Source organism: Dromaius novaehollandiae, chromosome 2 (assembly GCF_036370855.1).
Source record: "Dromaius novaehollandiae isolate bDroNov1 chromosome 2, bDroNov1.hap1, whole genome shotgun sequence".
In the NCBI taxonomy this organism is placed as follows: domain Eukaryota; kingdom Metazoa; phylum Chordata; class Aves; order Casuariiformes; family Dromaiidae; genus Dromaius; species Dromaius novaehollandiae.
In genome coordinates, this window is record NC_088099.1 from 101,367,165 (window position 1) to 101,381,856 (window position 14,692).

The 14,692-nt window shown below is 39.2% G+C and overlaps 1 protein-coding gene across 1 annotated transcript in view; it reads left to right on the forward strand.

Annotated features, from left to right (window-relative positions):
- LOC112992023 (orofacial cleft 1 candidate gene 1 protein homolog) overlaps positions 1 to 14,692 on the forward strand; it is a 46,768-nt gene that overhangs the window by 24,073 nt on the left and 8,003 nt on the right. Inside the window, exon 6 of the mRNA XM_064505496.1 lies at positions 5,991 to 6,160. Within this exon, the coding sequence (XP_064361566.1) occupies positions 5,991 to 6,160 (170 nt within the window). The remainder of the gene's footprint in view (positions 1 to 5,990; positions 6,161 to 14,692) is intronic.

Sequence of the window (14,692 nt, forward strand, 5' to 3'; positions counted from 1 at the left end):
AAGCAAAAGGGACATTGGTTTTAATGTGAGCCTGCAAGGTCTTTCCCCAAATGTTTTCATTTTGATTCCTGTTTATGTGGTTTGAAGTGGAACTTAAGTGGCATGCTTTATTTGGGCTGCTTCACTGCTTGTTAAATTCCACCTAAATGAATGAAGAATGGAAAAGTCCTTGCTTACGTGCTCAAAGCTAGAAATTTAAATCCTTGTTTAAGCTCATAAATGGGCGGGCCATTTGTCATATGCATTGGTCACCTGATATGCTGCTTGAGGTTATCTGTATGAAGATTTTTGCTGTAACAGGCAAGCAAGAAAATATTTCTGTGGCTTTGTTAGAAATACCAAGCTGATGTTCCATCTGTGGTGAAAACAGCAAAGTGCAGGAGAAGAGGTTACTTCACCTCAAGCTCACAGCCTTACTTTGGCTTTACTTTATTTTACAGTCTTTATTTAATATACACTTGGTACACAAGAACATTACTGTCACAGCCGGTACGTGGTGTGCATGCCTGCCCCTTTCCTCTACTTCATTTCAGATAAAGTGACATATGAATAAGCCACAAACTCAGGGCTGTCTTTGTGTTTTTGAGTATTTCTCCACCATGCATGCACATACTTTTCAGCAGAAGTCTTTTGTGCAAATATATTTTCTGTTCTTTTGTATCTGTATGGGGTTTGTTGTTGTGTGGTAGTTACACCCAGGGACTACTCTGTCAAGAGAGACAGACCAGGCGGTTGCCTATGGCACTGGAACGCCAGGATTTGCAACATGTTTTATGATTGTTGAGCTTGTGAGCAACTTTTTCCTAGAAGAGGCAAACATTTTCATTTGCCAAGGGTTGCCAAATCCCTTCAGCTGGCGCTGGTCATATCAACAATAGCTTTGAAACCCATTTTGTCTTACTTTAAATGCAAGGTAAAGAAAGTGCAACCACCATAGCTAAATTCATGCAGAATTAAGTTTTTTGCAGTTTAAGCAAAAAACTTCAACAAATTGTTGGCAAGCCATCTCTTCTTGCATGTTAATGCGGAGCTCCGCATTACTGAAAAAGATCAAAGCAGTCCTACAGGTTGATTGTTGCTTTTAGCCTATAACAACATAGATTAAAGTAAAAACATGCTTGGCTGTGGTGAAGTCAGCATTGTTTCTATGGGAAATATTGGCAGGTGGTCTCTGTCTGTGGTATTTATGTTGTCCCCCTCTACCAACATTTGTAGCATTTCATGGTCTTCAATAGCTTTAGCCTCAAAATACTGCTGTGCCATTAAGGAAAATGTCATGCTGTTGTTTTGCAGGGGGGCCCAGGGAGGGATCCTGTACACTTTACATTAGCTTTCTGGAAGTTAGTTAGCTGCTAGAGCTTGCTCTGAAGTCTCAGGGAAGAGGAGGAGAAGCACCTCTGGACAGGAGTTCAGCCCACATCACCTAGGCACTTCTTAAATTGGTAAGACAAATTATACCCTGGAAGCAGTTCTTCTTTCCTTTGGCTGTAGAAGGATCTCAGATGACTGACTTGGACTTAACCATTGTTTTTTGCATGGTCAAAGGTAGGTGAGCTGAAGGGCACTGTGGGTATCTGCCCACCAACAAACAGAGTTTGCAGAGAAGCGGGGAGTAAAAGGGAAGTCTCCCCCATCCAGTTGTGGTTGATCTCTATCTCAGCTGGTTACCATAATGCTCTGTATGTTTACAAATAACATTAATGAATATTACTAAGATGAGCAAATACTTTAAAGAGGATTAAATCCTGTTAGCAAATAGCTAATTTGGAGAAAAATGAGATTTCAGTGATCTCTTCGAATATTTATAAATGAAACTGGTCAGATACTTTTGAACTGAAAATGATTTCTTTTTTTAACTTCTTTTATCAAACCATCACAAAGAGGCTACTTGGGGTATGGGACAGGGAGGGTCAAATCTGTCTTCTGACTGAAGGCATTTGAACTTTCGGAGCTGCCTACATTGCAGCTGCTGAGCCTGTTGAGCAGGTGGGTACTGTGCACAGACTCAGCTGAAAAGCCTAGAACATGCTGCTGGCTCACTGACTTAATTCAAGTCCAGAATTCAAGGGCAAGAAATTGTGTGAACGAGTTTCTTGTACTCCAGGTGAGCGCCACAGCCCCTGTGTATAATGAAGAGGGCAATGAGTGCGGGAACTGCAGCAGCCTACTATTGTCTTGTGTTTTGAGCAGTGCCTTGGTGCTTTTTTTCCTTAGAAGTGCCACAGTGGGCATCAGATTACAGCTGAGGATGAATGTTGCGTCCTGTCCTAGGTGAATTTGTTACTGAAGTTATTTTTGCTTTGGGTGAATGAAGACTTGAATAGATTGTTAAACAGGGGTTGATCAGAGCAAGATTTTCTTAAGGAAGTGAGGCTTGTGCAGTCTCCAACTCTGTGTGTGTATATCTGGCTTTATTTATTTCTGGCAGTCTGTGAATTCTGCCTCTAAAATTTTTAACCTGTTGTACACATCCAACCCCCTTTTTTTAACAGCGAGCAAAAAATCTCACCGGTATAACTTCCCTACCAGTTTTATGGAACTGGGCAGCTGAACAGAGCAGACAAGCATTATTAATATCTCCACCGAGGGAAAAGCTGATATGGGAGCTTGACCCTTATTAGACATCAAAAAATCCATAGAAAACTGGGATTCATTTGATTCCATTCCTTACAGAACTACTGTTTTTTTTGACCACTGAACTGAAAAATCACATAGTCATACAGTCCTAATTAATAGATCATCCCCACAAGAAAAGAAAGAACGTAGCTCAGAATTTATATCATTGCATGTTTTAAAGCATATTGTCGCTGAATAACCTGTTGGTCACTCTTGTAGTACATGTTAGATCATATTATAAACAACCTAAAAGCCAACACTGGCTGTCTGTTTCTAGAGAAAGATGTAGTCTGTACCTCTTCTACCCAGGGACAAAACCTATCAGACAATTTTAGATTGTGATCCGCACATGTCTAAAACAATGTGATGCTGCAGAAAAACATTTTCTATTATATTAACAACAACCAAACAATTAAAGCAAAATGTTTTGCAGTATTTTAGTTGTTTGCAACCGATGCATGAACCTTTAGTGACATACACTGTTAGCTACAATGTGTACACAGAGCCTTCGAGAACCAAGCAGAGAAATGGCATTTTCTGCTTATATAAGAGCTGCTTTACATATTGAGAGCTGTGCTGAAGTCTAGTCTGGTGGTGGACCTAGCCCTTAAATTCTCCTCATCCTTGTACACAAACCATTGCTATTTGACAAACACATGTGGGAGTAAAACAGGTCCATTTAAAATGTTTTTTTACTATGCTCCTGCTTGCCATGCTTGGGCTGTGTTGTGCTGGTGCATAGTGAGCCCAGGCAGCGGTGCCAGGCCCGCTCATCCACGTGCTGGTGCTCCAGGCACCCAGGGACTTGGGAAACCCTTCGCCAGTGGGAACAGCTGGGCCAAAACTCTGACCGGGAAGAATGCTTCCTTCTGGCAGGGCTTTGTTACTCACCGAATCACGGCTGTGACTCAGTGGGTATGATTGCCCAAGCGCGTCACGAGTTAAGGGAGGTCGTTGTCTCTGATGTCTCAATAGCCCGCTTGCGAACAAGCTGAATTTCTGTCCTGACCCATATATTGCCTGCTGCACTTACAACAATTAGCTAAACGAGTACTGGATAACATATTTCAATTACAGCACAACATCTGCAAATAAAACCTGTGCTAAGGAGGACAAATGATTTAAACGACATGGAAAATACAATTTACACCATTAAGCATAGCCAAGGCAATGAAAAGTTTGCACATGCTAACATGTTGCAGAAGCCAGTTTTTAATTGATTGATCAGTCTATCCATGAATTTCCTTGTAAATTCTCAGCCAATTCCTTTAGCGTTTACAAAGCAGTAGCATTTCTACCATTGTGGCTATTTTTGGACAGCAAGGAGGGTGAGGCTTTACGCTGGTCAAGCTTAACTATGAGATGACCAGTCAAGCCTCTAACCCATGGGTTGGTTCAGCCAAAGAGCAACCTATAGGTGACTGAGAGTCAAAGTTTTTTTTAAAGCCAGCACGGAGGGAATTGACTAGCTGAAAAACCCAGTTCTCCTTCTGTCTCTAACCTCATCAAATGAGCAGTTTTTCCAACTCTGCTTTCCAAGAATGTATGTATGTTTTCATCAAATACTTTCCAAATCTGAATCATAGTTTATCTGGGTATTTTCAACAGTTACTTCCCTTGAAAAGGCTTTTGAAAATGTTCTCCCTCTTCTCTTGCTCTTTTTCCACAGAACACATTCTAATGCGTCCAGTGTCTTCCACCAAAATTGAATTCATTAAGTATAATTCCTCACAAAAGTGATAAACACAAAAAGAAAAAGGATATTTTGATGAACTACTACTGCAAGGTTGCCTTTGCAGACTGAAGGCTTTTATTCCTCTTTTGATATATAACGCTTATCTATCTATAACCAGAGTATTTGAGGTAGGAATGTACTGTACTCCCAGGATGTAAACTTGCATTGCCCCTTTGAAAGCAATAAAGCAACTGATTTATACAGTTAAGCATATGGCCTGTTGTGTACAACACAGTACAGAAAGGAACAAGCAATGCAGCATCCTCTGCTGTTGGCAATGTTTTCTTTTCCAGCACTTCCTGGATTTTCTCTCTCCTAGCCAACCCCTTAATGTTACAGTAAATTTAAATGTAAATATCATTTTGTTTCTGCAGTTAATAGTTGTAGGTCAAATCACTTTTCATTAGGCTTGTAAGATGCTACATGAAGAGGTTCTGCGTACCCTAAGGTAATGGTTTGGGTTGTTTATATCTACTGTACGCTTCCCCCAACGTGATTTTGAATTTGTATCCTGTTGTAATTAAATAAAAAATTACTTCCTGTGTGTTGGTGGCACAGAGGTGATTTAAGTACTCAGGAGGCTCAACAATTAAAGTCATTAAACAATGAGTAGTGAGCAAAACTGAAGATTTTAATAGCCTTAGTTTTATCTTTCCTTTTCTGGTCTTCATTAGAGAATGAAAGACTTCAAAGGGGAGTGAGAAAAAAAAATGTTTTAACCACTTTCATGTCTTAGGATGGAAAAAGAGAAAGACAAATAACTAGATATGGCATTTTCTTGCAGAGAAAAAGGCACAGAGACCTATAAAGACATGCACTTATACATAGAAAAATGAGGCAAGCAAAATGAGGTGATGTGTGGACAACCTGGTATCTGTCATTTCTTAGTGATCCTAACATGGAGAAATGAGCAAAAGAGTTGGCTTTATTATATTTTTGACCCAAACTAATATTAGTACTGTAGCACAGTGAGAAGATATATGTTGAAGCAGCATGTTAAATTAGACTGAAAAAAGAAAACAGGTCATCTTTAAGGCAGACTTTATGAATGAGATTTAGTTTTATTTATATACAGCACGTATCCTTTAGTTCTGCATACGTCATCACAGTGAAATCAGTGGAATGAGGTGGGTGAGAGCAGAACTGGACCCAATTAATTAGGCGGGAGCTGAGCGCACACACCTGGGGGTGGAATTCAATCCTCCAGGACGAGTGGGAGGAAGATGAAGTGATTGGTGTGGCTCTGCCTAAAAAGTCCTTTGCATTCCTGTTTTTCCTAATCTTCCATAAAACTATAAGGCAAAGTAATTCTGATTAAAATTCCTTTAACATCAGTAGATTTACGTGGGAGTAAAGTGACTGTGAGTATACACAGCACCACTTGTGAACTTATTATACAACAAACTGTACATCTTAACTCTTTTTCCCATACACAGATGTTGCTGTTGAGAATGGTTTTCCTGGCAATGATGCTTGGAATTTGCTGCTTGTTTTACTGCTATTACTTATTTGTATTCGTTTTATGGCATCAGCAGTTGTCTTAAAATTTTGGTGGGCCAGACATAGTAACTGAGAGTTACTAATCAATGAATAAAATCTCATTTGCTAAAAGATAATCTGCCACTTTCATTTCAAGCAGCCTATGTCTTCAGTGAAGATTTTTCAGACTCCGTGATGCCTGTCAGCTTCAGTAAGACACGTGACCTTCACGGAGAGGTTGAAGATGAAGTGATTCCTTCATATATTGAACAGTTTGAGAGAGATGTTCAGGATGACATAATTCTGCTTGGCAGCTTTTTGCTGGAACAGGTCAGAGTTAAGAACTATAAGACAATTTTATCGCTTGCTTCATAACATGATGCTGCCTTGTTAACCTTATACACCCCAATTCTATTTCAGTGCCCAGTGATACATCTATTGAAAGGAGAAAAGATAACCCATTTCATTGGCTTGCTTTATGCCACTTGAATTTTGTGAAGCCAACAGAACTGTTATCTTTGTCTCCATTCAATGTGAATAAAAGCAAATTGCCTTCACTGCTTCTTTCCTAAGTAGTGGGGTCTCTGACTGCTCCACAGCAAGTATTGCAATTGAGTTTCAATCAAGAGCCTAAGCTTAGGACATCTCTCTGCCAAATTTAACAGAGGTGTATTCATCTTTCAATGAGGAAGTTAAGTTTGGAGCCCAGGAATGATTATGTAACAATATTTATTGCACAGAGGATATAATTATTCCCAAAGCTTCTTATGGTTTCCTTTTTGTCATTTCATAGTCTAAAAAGACAAGACTGAGTTCATGTTGACAGAGGTACAACTTTCCAGGGCTGAAATGATAGCTGTGGACACCTAACTACCATTTGTCCCTTTGAAAAATCTCATACCAAGACTAGGGGACAGGAAGAGAGATTAATTGATGAATCTATCATTTCTAATTAGCAACATGAGAACAGCATGCTGGCTCTGATGAGCTTAAAATAGGTTACCCAGTGACTGATGGTGATCTAAGCTTTTCTTTTATTTTCAAAGTAAGTGTTTAGATCTTTTTTGTTGCTGGACTAATTCTTAAATTTGCCTTGCTCACACTGGTGGGGGAAAAAATTCCCTTCCTTGCTGATTCCCCGTAAGTCCCCATGTAGCTGTATTTTCTTCCTACTGTTTTTTTTGTAGCTGTATGCACATTGGCAGTGGTCTGGGGAATGTTGCTCAGAGAACATGAAGTGGGAGGGAAACATGTGGGAAAAGGGCTCAAAATAGTACCAAGGAAGTCAGGGACTGAGGGAGTAGGGATGGTAGATGAGGAGTCTGGGAACAGCTGAACAGAGGGTACTGCTCCTTTCCAGGGGACTTTATAATGCACTGAGAATTTATACACTCACTAAGCTTGAATAGGGCCATTTGGATCCCCCACAAAACTTCATGAGTCTCTGCAGCACCTGAAGGAGCACAAGAGATTTGCCAATCCTCTCTTTAACCTCTTTCTAAATAGGGTCACTGGGAGGCTAACCATTTAGACTCTTTTTTGTAGTATTCAGCAAAGTTTATTTCCTAGACTTGAACAAGGCACCCAGCCATCCTAAACCAACACTCTGCTTTTTAACTGACAAGGGCGTATGTGAATCCCCATGAAATACAATATGTTTATTGCATTTCTTCCTTATTTTCTTTGAAAAGAAAGAAAATCCTTATTTAACATGTGGTTGACTGACCTGCTCTATCATCAGCTTTCAGAGAGGGATTCAGTACTTTATATTGCATAGAAAGGGTCCTGAATGCCTGAGTCTTCAATCTCATGCATCTTTTTAACTCCAGCTCTCCATGTCCCATTTAAGAACTACACTACACTGATGTGGTCTCAGCTGTCGCTTCTACACTCTGCAATGTGGGATATTTCAGGAGGATCACTATAAAATCTATATTGACTTCTAAGTCAGGGATATATATGTCCATCATTTCCTTGGAAGTACACATAAATGGTGCATTCAGCCACTTTCAATGGAAAATGGAAGATGTCTTTGGAAATATGGGCTGCTGACGTGTACCCCTTATGCTGGTATTCAAATATATCTAACAATAGCATGAGCACCCCCTGTTTTCTTTCATGGACCTTCTGTCTTTATTCTTTGCCCTCAGCACCCTGCAGCACTGCAATGTTGAGGCCTTTCCACAATACTTAGATGTCCAGTTTTAGACTGCTGTCACGTTCTTCAGAATCTGTCACTGCCATCTTTGGGATGCTTCCAGAGTTTGTTGTTTGAATGTATGTTCATTGGTTTGAAAAAGTCTTTAATTCTCTGTTTGGTATTTACTTCATATTCAGAAAAAATCTTCCCTTCCTTCAGCAGGTTTAGTGAGTAACAGATGTACTTTAGCCAGCATAATTTATGATTAGTTGATTTAATCTGCCATAATGACATAAAGCGAGCCTGAAACAAGCTTCTATCAATTTTGCCGTTAGAGGTAACATAATATTTTCAAACGTCTACCAAACTGAGTAATTAACCCTCAGGCTGAGTGAAGGAGTCTAATAGACATCTCTTTCACATTCCTTTGCATTGACAAAATGAAAACAAATATGGCAGCCCAAGGGTTAAAAATAGCAAGTGAGAGTTTACAGTCTGTGAGACTGGTTTTATAAGTGAGTTTCAGAAACACACTTGAGTTGCTGCTGCTTCTTTTTACGCTGCCAAAAATTCTTTCCAGTGAAGCATTTGAATTGCACTGGAGCTTTGCTGGCAACATTGGCACAAAGAGAACAACTACATATTAACTGTCTGTCTCTTATTCCATTGCTTTTCTTTGCTGCTTTGTAGCTTCACTGTGGATGGGTGGCTTTTGTTTAAACAGCAGCTGAATGCACAAGATCACCATGATTAAAGGTTTTTGAAATAGCAGATGTGCTTCAACAAATGGTTTATGCAAGGTTTTAGCTCTGGAACTTTAAGTTATGTAGTTACTTCATGATCTCTTTGTAAATGTAAAAACTGATAGTTGAGATCAGCAAGAAATACATAAGGGGAGATCTGGTAGGCTCTTGTAAAGAAAGCATTAAGCAGATGTCAATGTTCTGTTAACAAACACATTAAAGAATATTAAATTTGGAATGCAGTACTGTTTCCTGTGGCCTAGCATGCAGCCCTAGTGATTTCAAAAGCCCTAATGACATTTGCTTTTAATAAAGAAAAACAAACTGTACCGAGAGACAATCATAGCTATGGGACTGTGTTGTGGTAAAAGCTGGGCAGGTACAACCAAAGCTGAGTATGCAGAATGACACAGAAAAAACATCTGTAATCAGAGAATGAAGAGACACATGCTTATAGGCAGAACTTGATCTTACAGTGCAAGGAAATGTGCAGAGGAGAGACCTGACATAATACTGGCTTAACATACTTGATTAAAGGCAAGATGCTTTCAAAACATGAGAGACTATGCTGAGGATGAAGCAAACTCTGGTGATTGGGATGAGACTGCACTTGATGGGCTTTTGGCAGGATAATCTTGCCAATCATTAATTCAAATGCCATAGAACAATACCGGCTCTAGAATTTTCATCTGTTTCTAAATTGAGACAATAAAAGTGACTCAGGTTTATGTTGGTTTTCTTAGAAGAAATTAATAGTGTGGCAATTATAAGGATCAGCACTGCCAGAGAAGTCGAGCAAATTTCTCCTGCTTTGCCATCCTCTTCCTGCACCTTTGTTGGTATTCTTAACTAAGCATAATTTGCTCACAGCCTGCATCTCTTCCTCAGTAGGATTCAGCCACTACATATAGTCCTCTGTGTTTGATACATGACCTCAATGTGAATTACTCAAGAGTCGCTGAAAGTAAAGTGCAGGTTTTGCTCTTCAGTACCAGCAGTGGAGTTACAGTAGTAAGAAATAAGCTATTTGCTACAGGTGGAAAGTAATAAAATGTTACCTTTCCTGAAAAGATTTACTTAATTTTTCATGACTTTGGTTAAACTAAGGTTAATGCCTCTTGGCATTAGACCCAATATTCTTGCACTGTCAATATGATCATTGCTCTGACTCCGTACCATTTTGCAGAGAGATCAATTTCTACGATGATGCAGTGATCAGTTTTCCTTTGGTTAATGGCAGGTAATGTGGGTAAAATTTTGTCCTATGTGAGACGATGACAGATCTCCCTTTGCCGATTAAATCCAACTACCAGTAGGGTCAGGCCTCAATTGTACAGAACACAATCACATACATGTTCTATCCCACTGGATAATACTGGCACTTATATCCTGATGGTAACTACAGATCTCACCTGTCAACATGGTCAGCTACAGCTGTCAAAGCTGTAGCCTGCTAAGCATTGTGCAATTGTGTGTGAGCATTCTTTGTGAATGTGGCACTTGTGTGAATATGTGTGCACCTAAAAGCAATGCAGAATTGAAGATGACTTTTCCTTAGCCAAGATTTGGCTATTCCTTTCTGATGTTTGCCAAGATTTTAAATGGCTGTGACATTCCAATGAGTAATTTTTTGTTTTTCTAAGAATTGCAGGTCAAGAATATAAAAGCTGATTCTTTTACTCTAAGATCACAGAGAGGCCAAAGCCTACATCCACCAGAAGTGTTCAAGCACCCTATTTCCTGTTGAAATATATCATTAGACCAGGGTCACCAAGTTCATTATTATAGACTTGCCAGGGGTACTGATCCTGGGCTGGGGACAAAGCGCTTTGCTGAAATCCATGGTTGGGGGAGGAATCACAAGGCAGACTTCCCAAAGCCTAAGATATTGGGCTTCTGGTCTTGGACTTCTCATGTCCTACCTAGTAACAGTCCTTGGTCCACAGCTGCAGGTCAGCACCCATCTGGCAGACTCAAAGCCAGACCAAGATCCCAGCATGTAGCTAGGGGATTTCTAAGCTTTTTTGACTGGAAATGTGTCATTTCTAGATATGTATTTTCTAATCAGGCTTGATCTTGCTTCCTCAGCGGCAGCCTGGGAACCCTTAGAACTTCTAAGATTCTTCATCATTTCTTCTGGAAACTCATATATATGTGTATGCACATATTTTTTAAAGGCAGAAGAGATGGAAGTGGGAGGATGGAAAGGAATGTGAACATAAGCAAACCTATGAAAAACATGTTTTATGTGCTTGTAAAGTGCCCATCACTGTGGTGTCAGGATACCCATAACTGTGATGTAACTCCTCTTTTTAATTGTAGTTCTCTTTGGATTGCTTTGTTCAGGAGGCATGTGGATTTAAGTAAATATTTAGATGGAAGTAATGAAAATCAAGTGAAAAATATTCTTCTGTTTTTCACCAAAGAAGGACTTTGTTTAGTTTTTACTGAGTTCATTCATTCTTTAAGATCAGAAGGGCAATTAAACAACTAATGGAATTCTTGATATTCTATTGAACTGGAACGATGATTCCTGCAGCTACTGTAAATGATGATACTGCATTTGCTGCTTCTTAGGTAATCTGACTGGTCAGCTCTCTGGCTCATTATCCTAATACAAACTTAAGTAAGGAAGTCTATTTCTACGGTTCAATAAACAGAAGCAATTGGAAAGATTCATCAAAGAGAATCGGTGATTGCCAAGTACTGTTAAGTTTAAGTAACTTCATAAAATACTGACCATCTGTTAAAAGAAGCAGAACTGGTATGAGGATTGTAAAGGAAAGAAAGAGCATAGTGGTATATAGCAGCACGAACTTGCAAATATAAACACAGTGAAAACAAATGTTTAGTTGCTCACATATGCTTCAGAATTCCTTTTTTTTGCCCCTCAGAGAGGCTTTATTTTTATTTTTAATACATTTGAGGCCAAATTGTAGTTCTTGGTGTAGATAAGTATACTACTGGTTAGCTTTTATGACAGGAGACTCCTTAACAGGGTGAATAGACTAGACAGATTTGCTGAGCTACAAATAAATGAATTGCTTGAAATGTTGTAACTTTTTTACTTCTGTAGTCTCACAGTAGAGCAGAATTTGCTGTCAAGAAGAATCTGTGCTGAATGGTACTTTTGAGTGCTACTGCAGAGTATCTTAGAATAATTCAGGTTAGGCAGGACCTCTGGAGGCCCTCTAGTCTAATCTCCTGCTCAGAGCAGAGCTGACTTTGAGGTATATCAACGTTTCCATATGTAATTTAAGTTTAAGGGCTTTGGTCTTGTTCACACCCCGTGGTTAGTGTGAAACATAATCAAGTCATCTAGAGGTTGAGGGGTGTAGAAACATTGGGAAAGACAGTTTAGTTGCACTACATGCATGCTTATTTGCTAACTCATACAAAGGTGGGAAATCATCTGTTGCTTAACCTGCTGGCAATCTGTAAATGCACTAGGTTTCTCCCACTACTGTACTAGACCCTTAGACAAGATGCAGATTTCAGGACTAGACAGTTACAATAGAAGCACATACCAAAGTGCAAACACTCAATGATGTGTCATCCTAGTATGATGTTACGATCTGGTTGCTCATATCAGCATTTGGGGAGTAAATCAGACAAGGAGGGCTTACATTTCAGCTGAAAATGTGAAACAATTTCCACTTTCAGCCTTCAGTAGAAGAGATATGGTACAGGATGTGGGCTGGAAGGAGGAGATCTGTTCTGTACAGAGAAAAAGTCATTCGGCATAGCAACTTGTCATTTTTGCTGTTGTATTTAAGATATCCATATAGTAAACTGTACTTAAATTGTTGTTTGCCTCTCTAATTTTCATATAGTAATTCTAACTGAATGCTTTTAATTATGAAGTGTTCAAGTGCATGTCTGCATACTTGAAATAGAAGATGATGTGAAAGCCAATACAAATGGAAGTTACTGGATAAAGCCAAACCCTAATACAATATTAGATTACAATTCTGGAGACAAATTTGCGAGGCGATATTGTACTGTCAGTTGGGAAAAAAGAGTGGGAGCTCAGAAAGATGAGATGGACTGTAACCTCAGATCTAAACACTAGTTTTTATGGGGCTGTAACAGGCAAATTAATTATTATGACTCAGTTTTCCCTATCTGCAAAACAGACCTAAAATTAGATACCGGCTTCAGGGAAAAGTAAGAGGATTAAAGGAGTAAAGTTTCATGAGGGGCTTTGAAAAGGCTATAGAAATAATAAAAACATTCTGTGTTGAGAATAACAAACATTTTTAAATTGAGGAATAACGGGGAAAGACACACAAAAACAGTCTCTGTATCTCTTATCAGTATTTCCTTTCAGTTTCTCTTCATGCCATGATTTGCTGTCAGTATCCAGAAAGTAGAGAAGACTGTAAAGCCCTGCAGTTTTTAACATAGCTTATGAACATTTTTTTAACATGAACTAATCATTATAGATCCAAAGATCCACCTTGTTCCGTCAGTTTCCACTGGCATTTCTGGTGATACACCAGTGTGTAGTGGTGAAAATATGTCCCTTAATAAACTGTAGTCAGACTCTTCCATTATATATTATTATTTGGGCTAAAATTACCTGGAGCTTTTTGGTAGCTGGTGATTTCTGGACTCAGCTGAAGACAGCTGAACTTGTAGAGCTTTGACAGGCTAGCACATTTACGCTTAAAGTCTCTTCATCAATGGCAAATGCCATTTCAGCATTGTATATTTTCAGTGCTCTGCTATGGTTGTCAGACACTCTGATAAATGGCCTTGCATGCACTTACAATCCACTGCAGATTTTGATGAGGACATCAAAGCTTTATGACCTTGAAGCTGCATCTTCTCAACTGTGAAATAAGAAACATTTGAAGGAGTACCTAGTGGTCCTGAAGAAACTGCAGGTACTCTCTCTACTTGCAGCCTGATAGAACTGAGCAGGTAAAGTCCTCTGCTGTGAGGCTGGAGAGGCAAAATCTTTACTCTTCAGAAGCTGAGTAACTGTACTGTAGAGATCTCTCCATGCTTTTCTCAGTGTGTCTTAAGAAAGATGACTCAGACTCTTTAGTTTGTTCATACTGTTGTCTTGGACCAAAACCCTGAAAGAAGAGACCTTTGAGTCTGGAGGAGAGTTCAGGTCCTTGTTTTGCGTATGCACTTTACAGCCAGATCCAATTTCTGTAATTGTTCAAAATAGCATTTTGACTTTCATGTATATGTTTTACTATATAGTCCATCTCTATAGCAGGGTAGTGCCTTCCCATATTTAATTAGTAGCTCATTCTTCACTGCAAAAAGGTCATTAGAGATAATGCAGTGCTTCACAAATCTATGAAAATGATCAGCCTATTGCCACTTAATGTATCTGTATTACTCAGTATAATAAGACTGTAGCATGACTAAAGTAGATCTCACTTTGTGTTCTGCAGTATCGATTTTAAAAGAGAGTATTTAAAGAGTTCTTTTTTTTTTCTTAGCTGTTGCAAGTGGCTAAATTGTCCAAGCTTGTAATTTTATGCTCAAGTACAGTCAGTTGATTTGATTTTTTCTTTGGAAGGAAAATCATGGAGGGCGTAGTTGCTTTTTTTTCTTTCCCCTTCAAAAACATGTCTGAGAGTTTGTAGCACATTTTTGGCAAAGTGCATTGACAATAATACTACCATGTGTCCAGGATTTTGACACAGATTTACCCCCTGGTTGGTAGCTACTGCCAAGACAAGGTCACCCAAATTTCAACATGCAAAGAGAAGCAGGAACGGTTCAATTTTCAGAACAGGCATTAGTTAGCTACCAGACCATTTACCTTCAGTGAGGGCCAGATTCATCTCTCTTACCTCTCAAAGACTAATTTCCCTATGCTCGCTCTAGTTACCATGGAGAGAATATGCCTTTCAACATCTCACTTTATTTGAGATGTGGGGCAACCATGCTTTTAACAAATACATCTCTGAGAGATACAGATAGATTCAAGGGATAAATGGGATAAATCCAGGT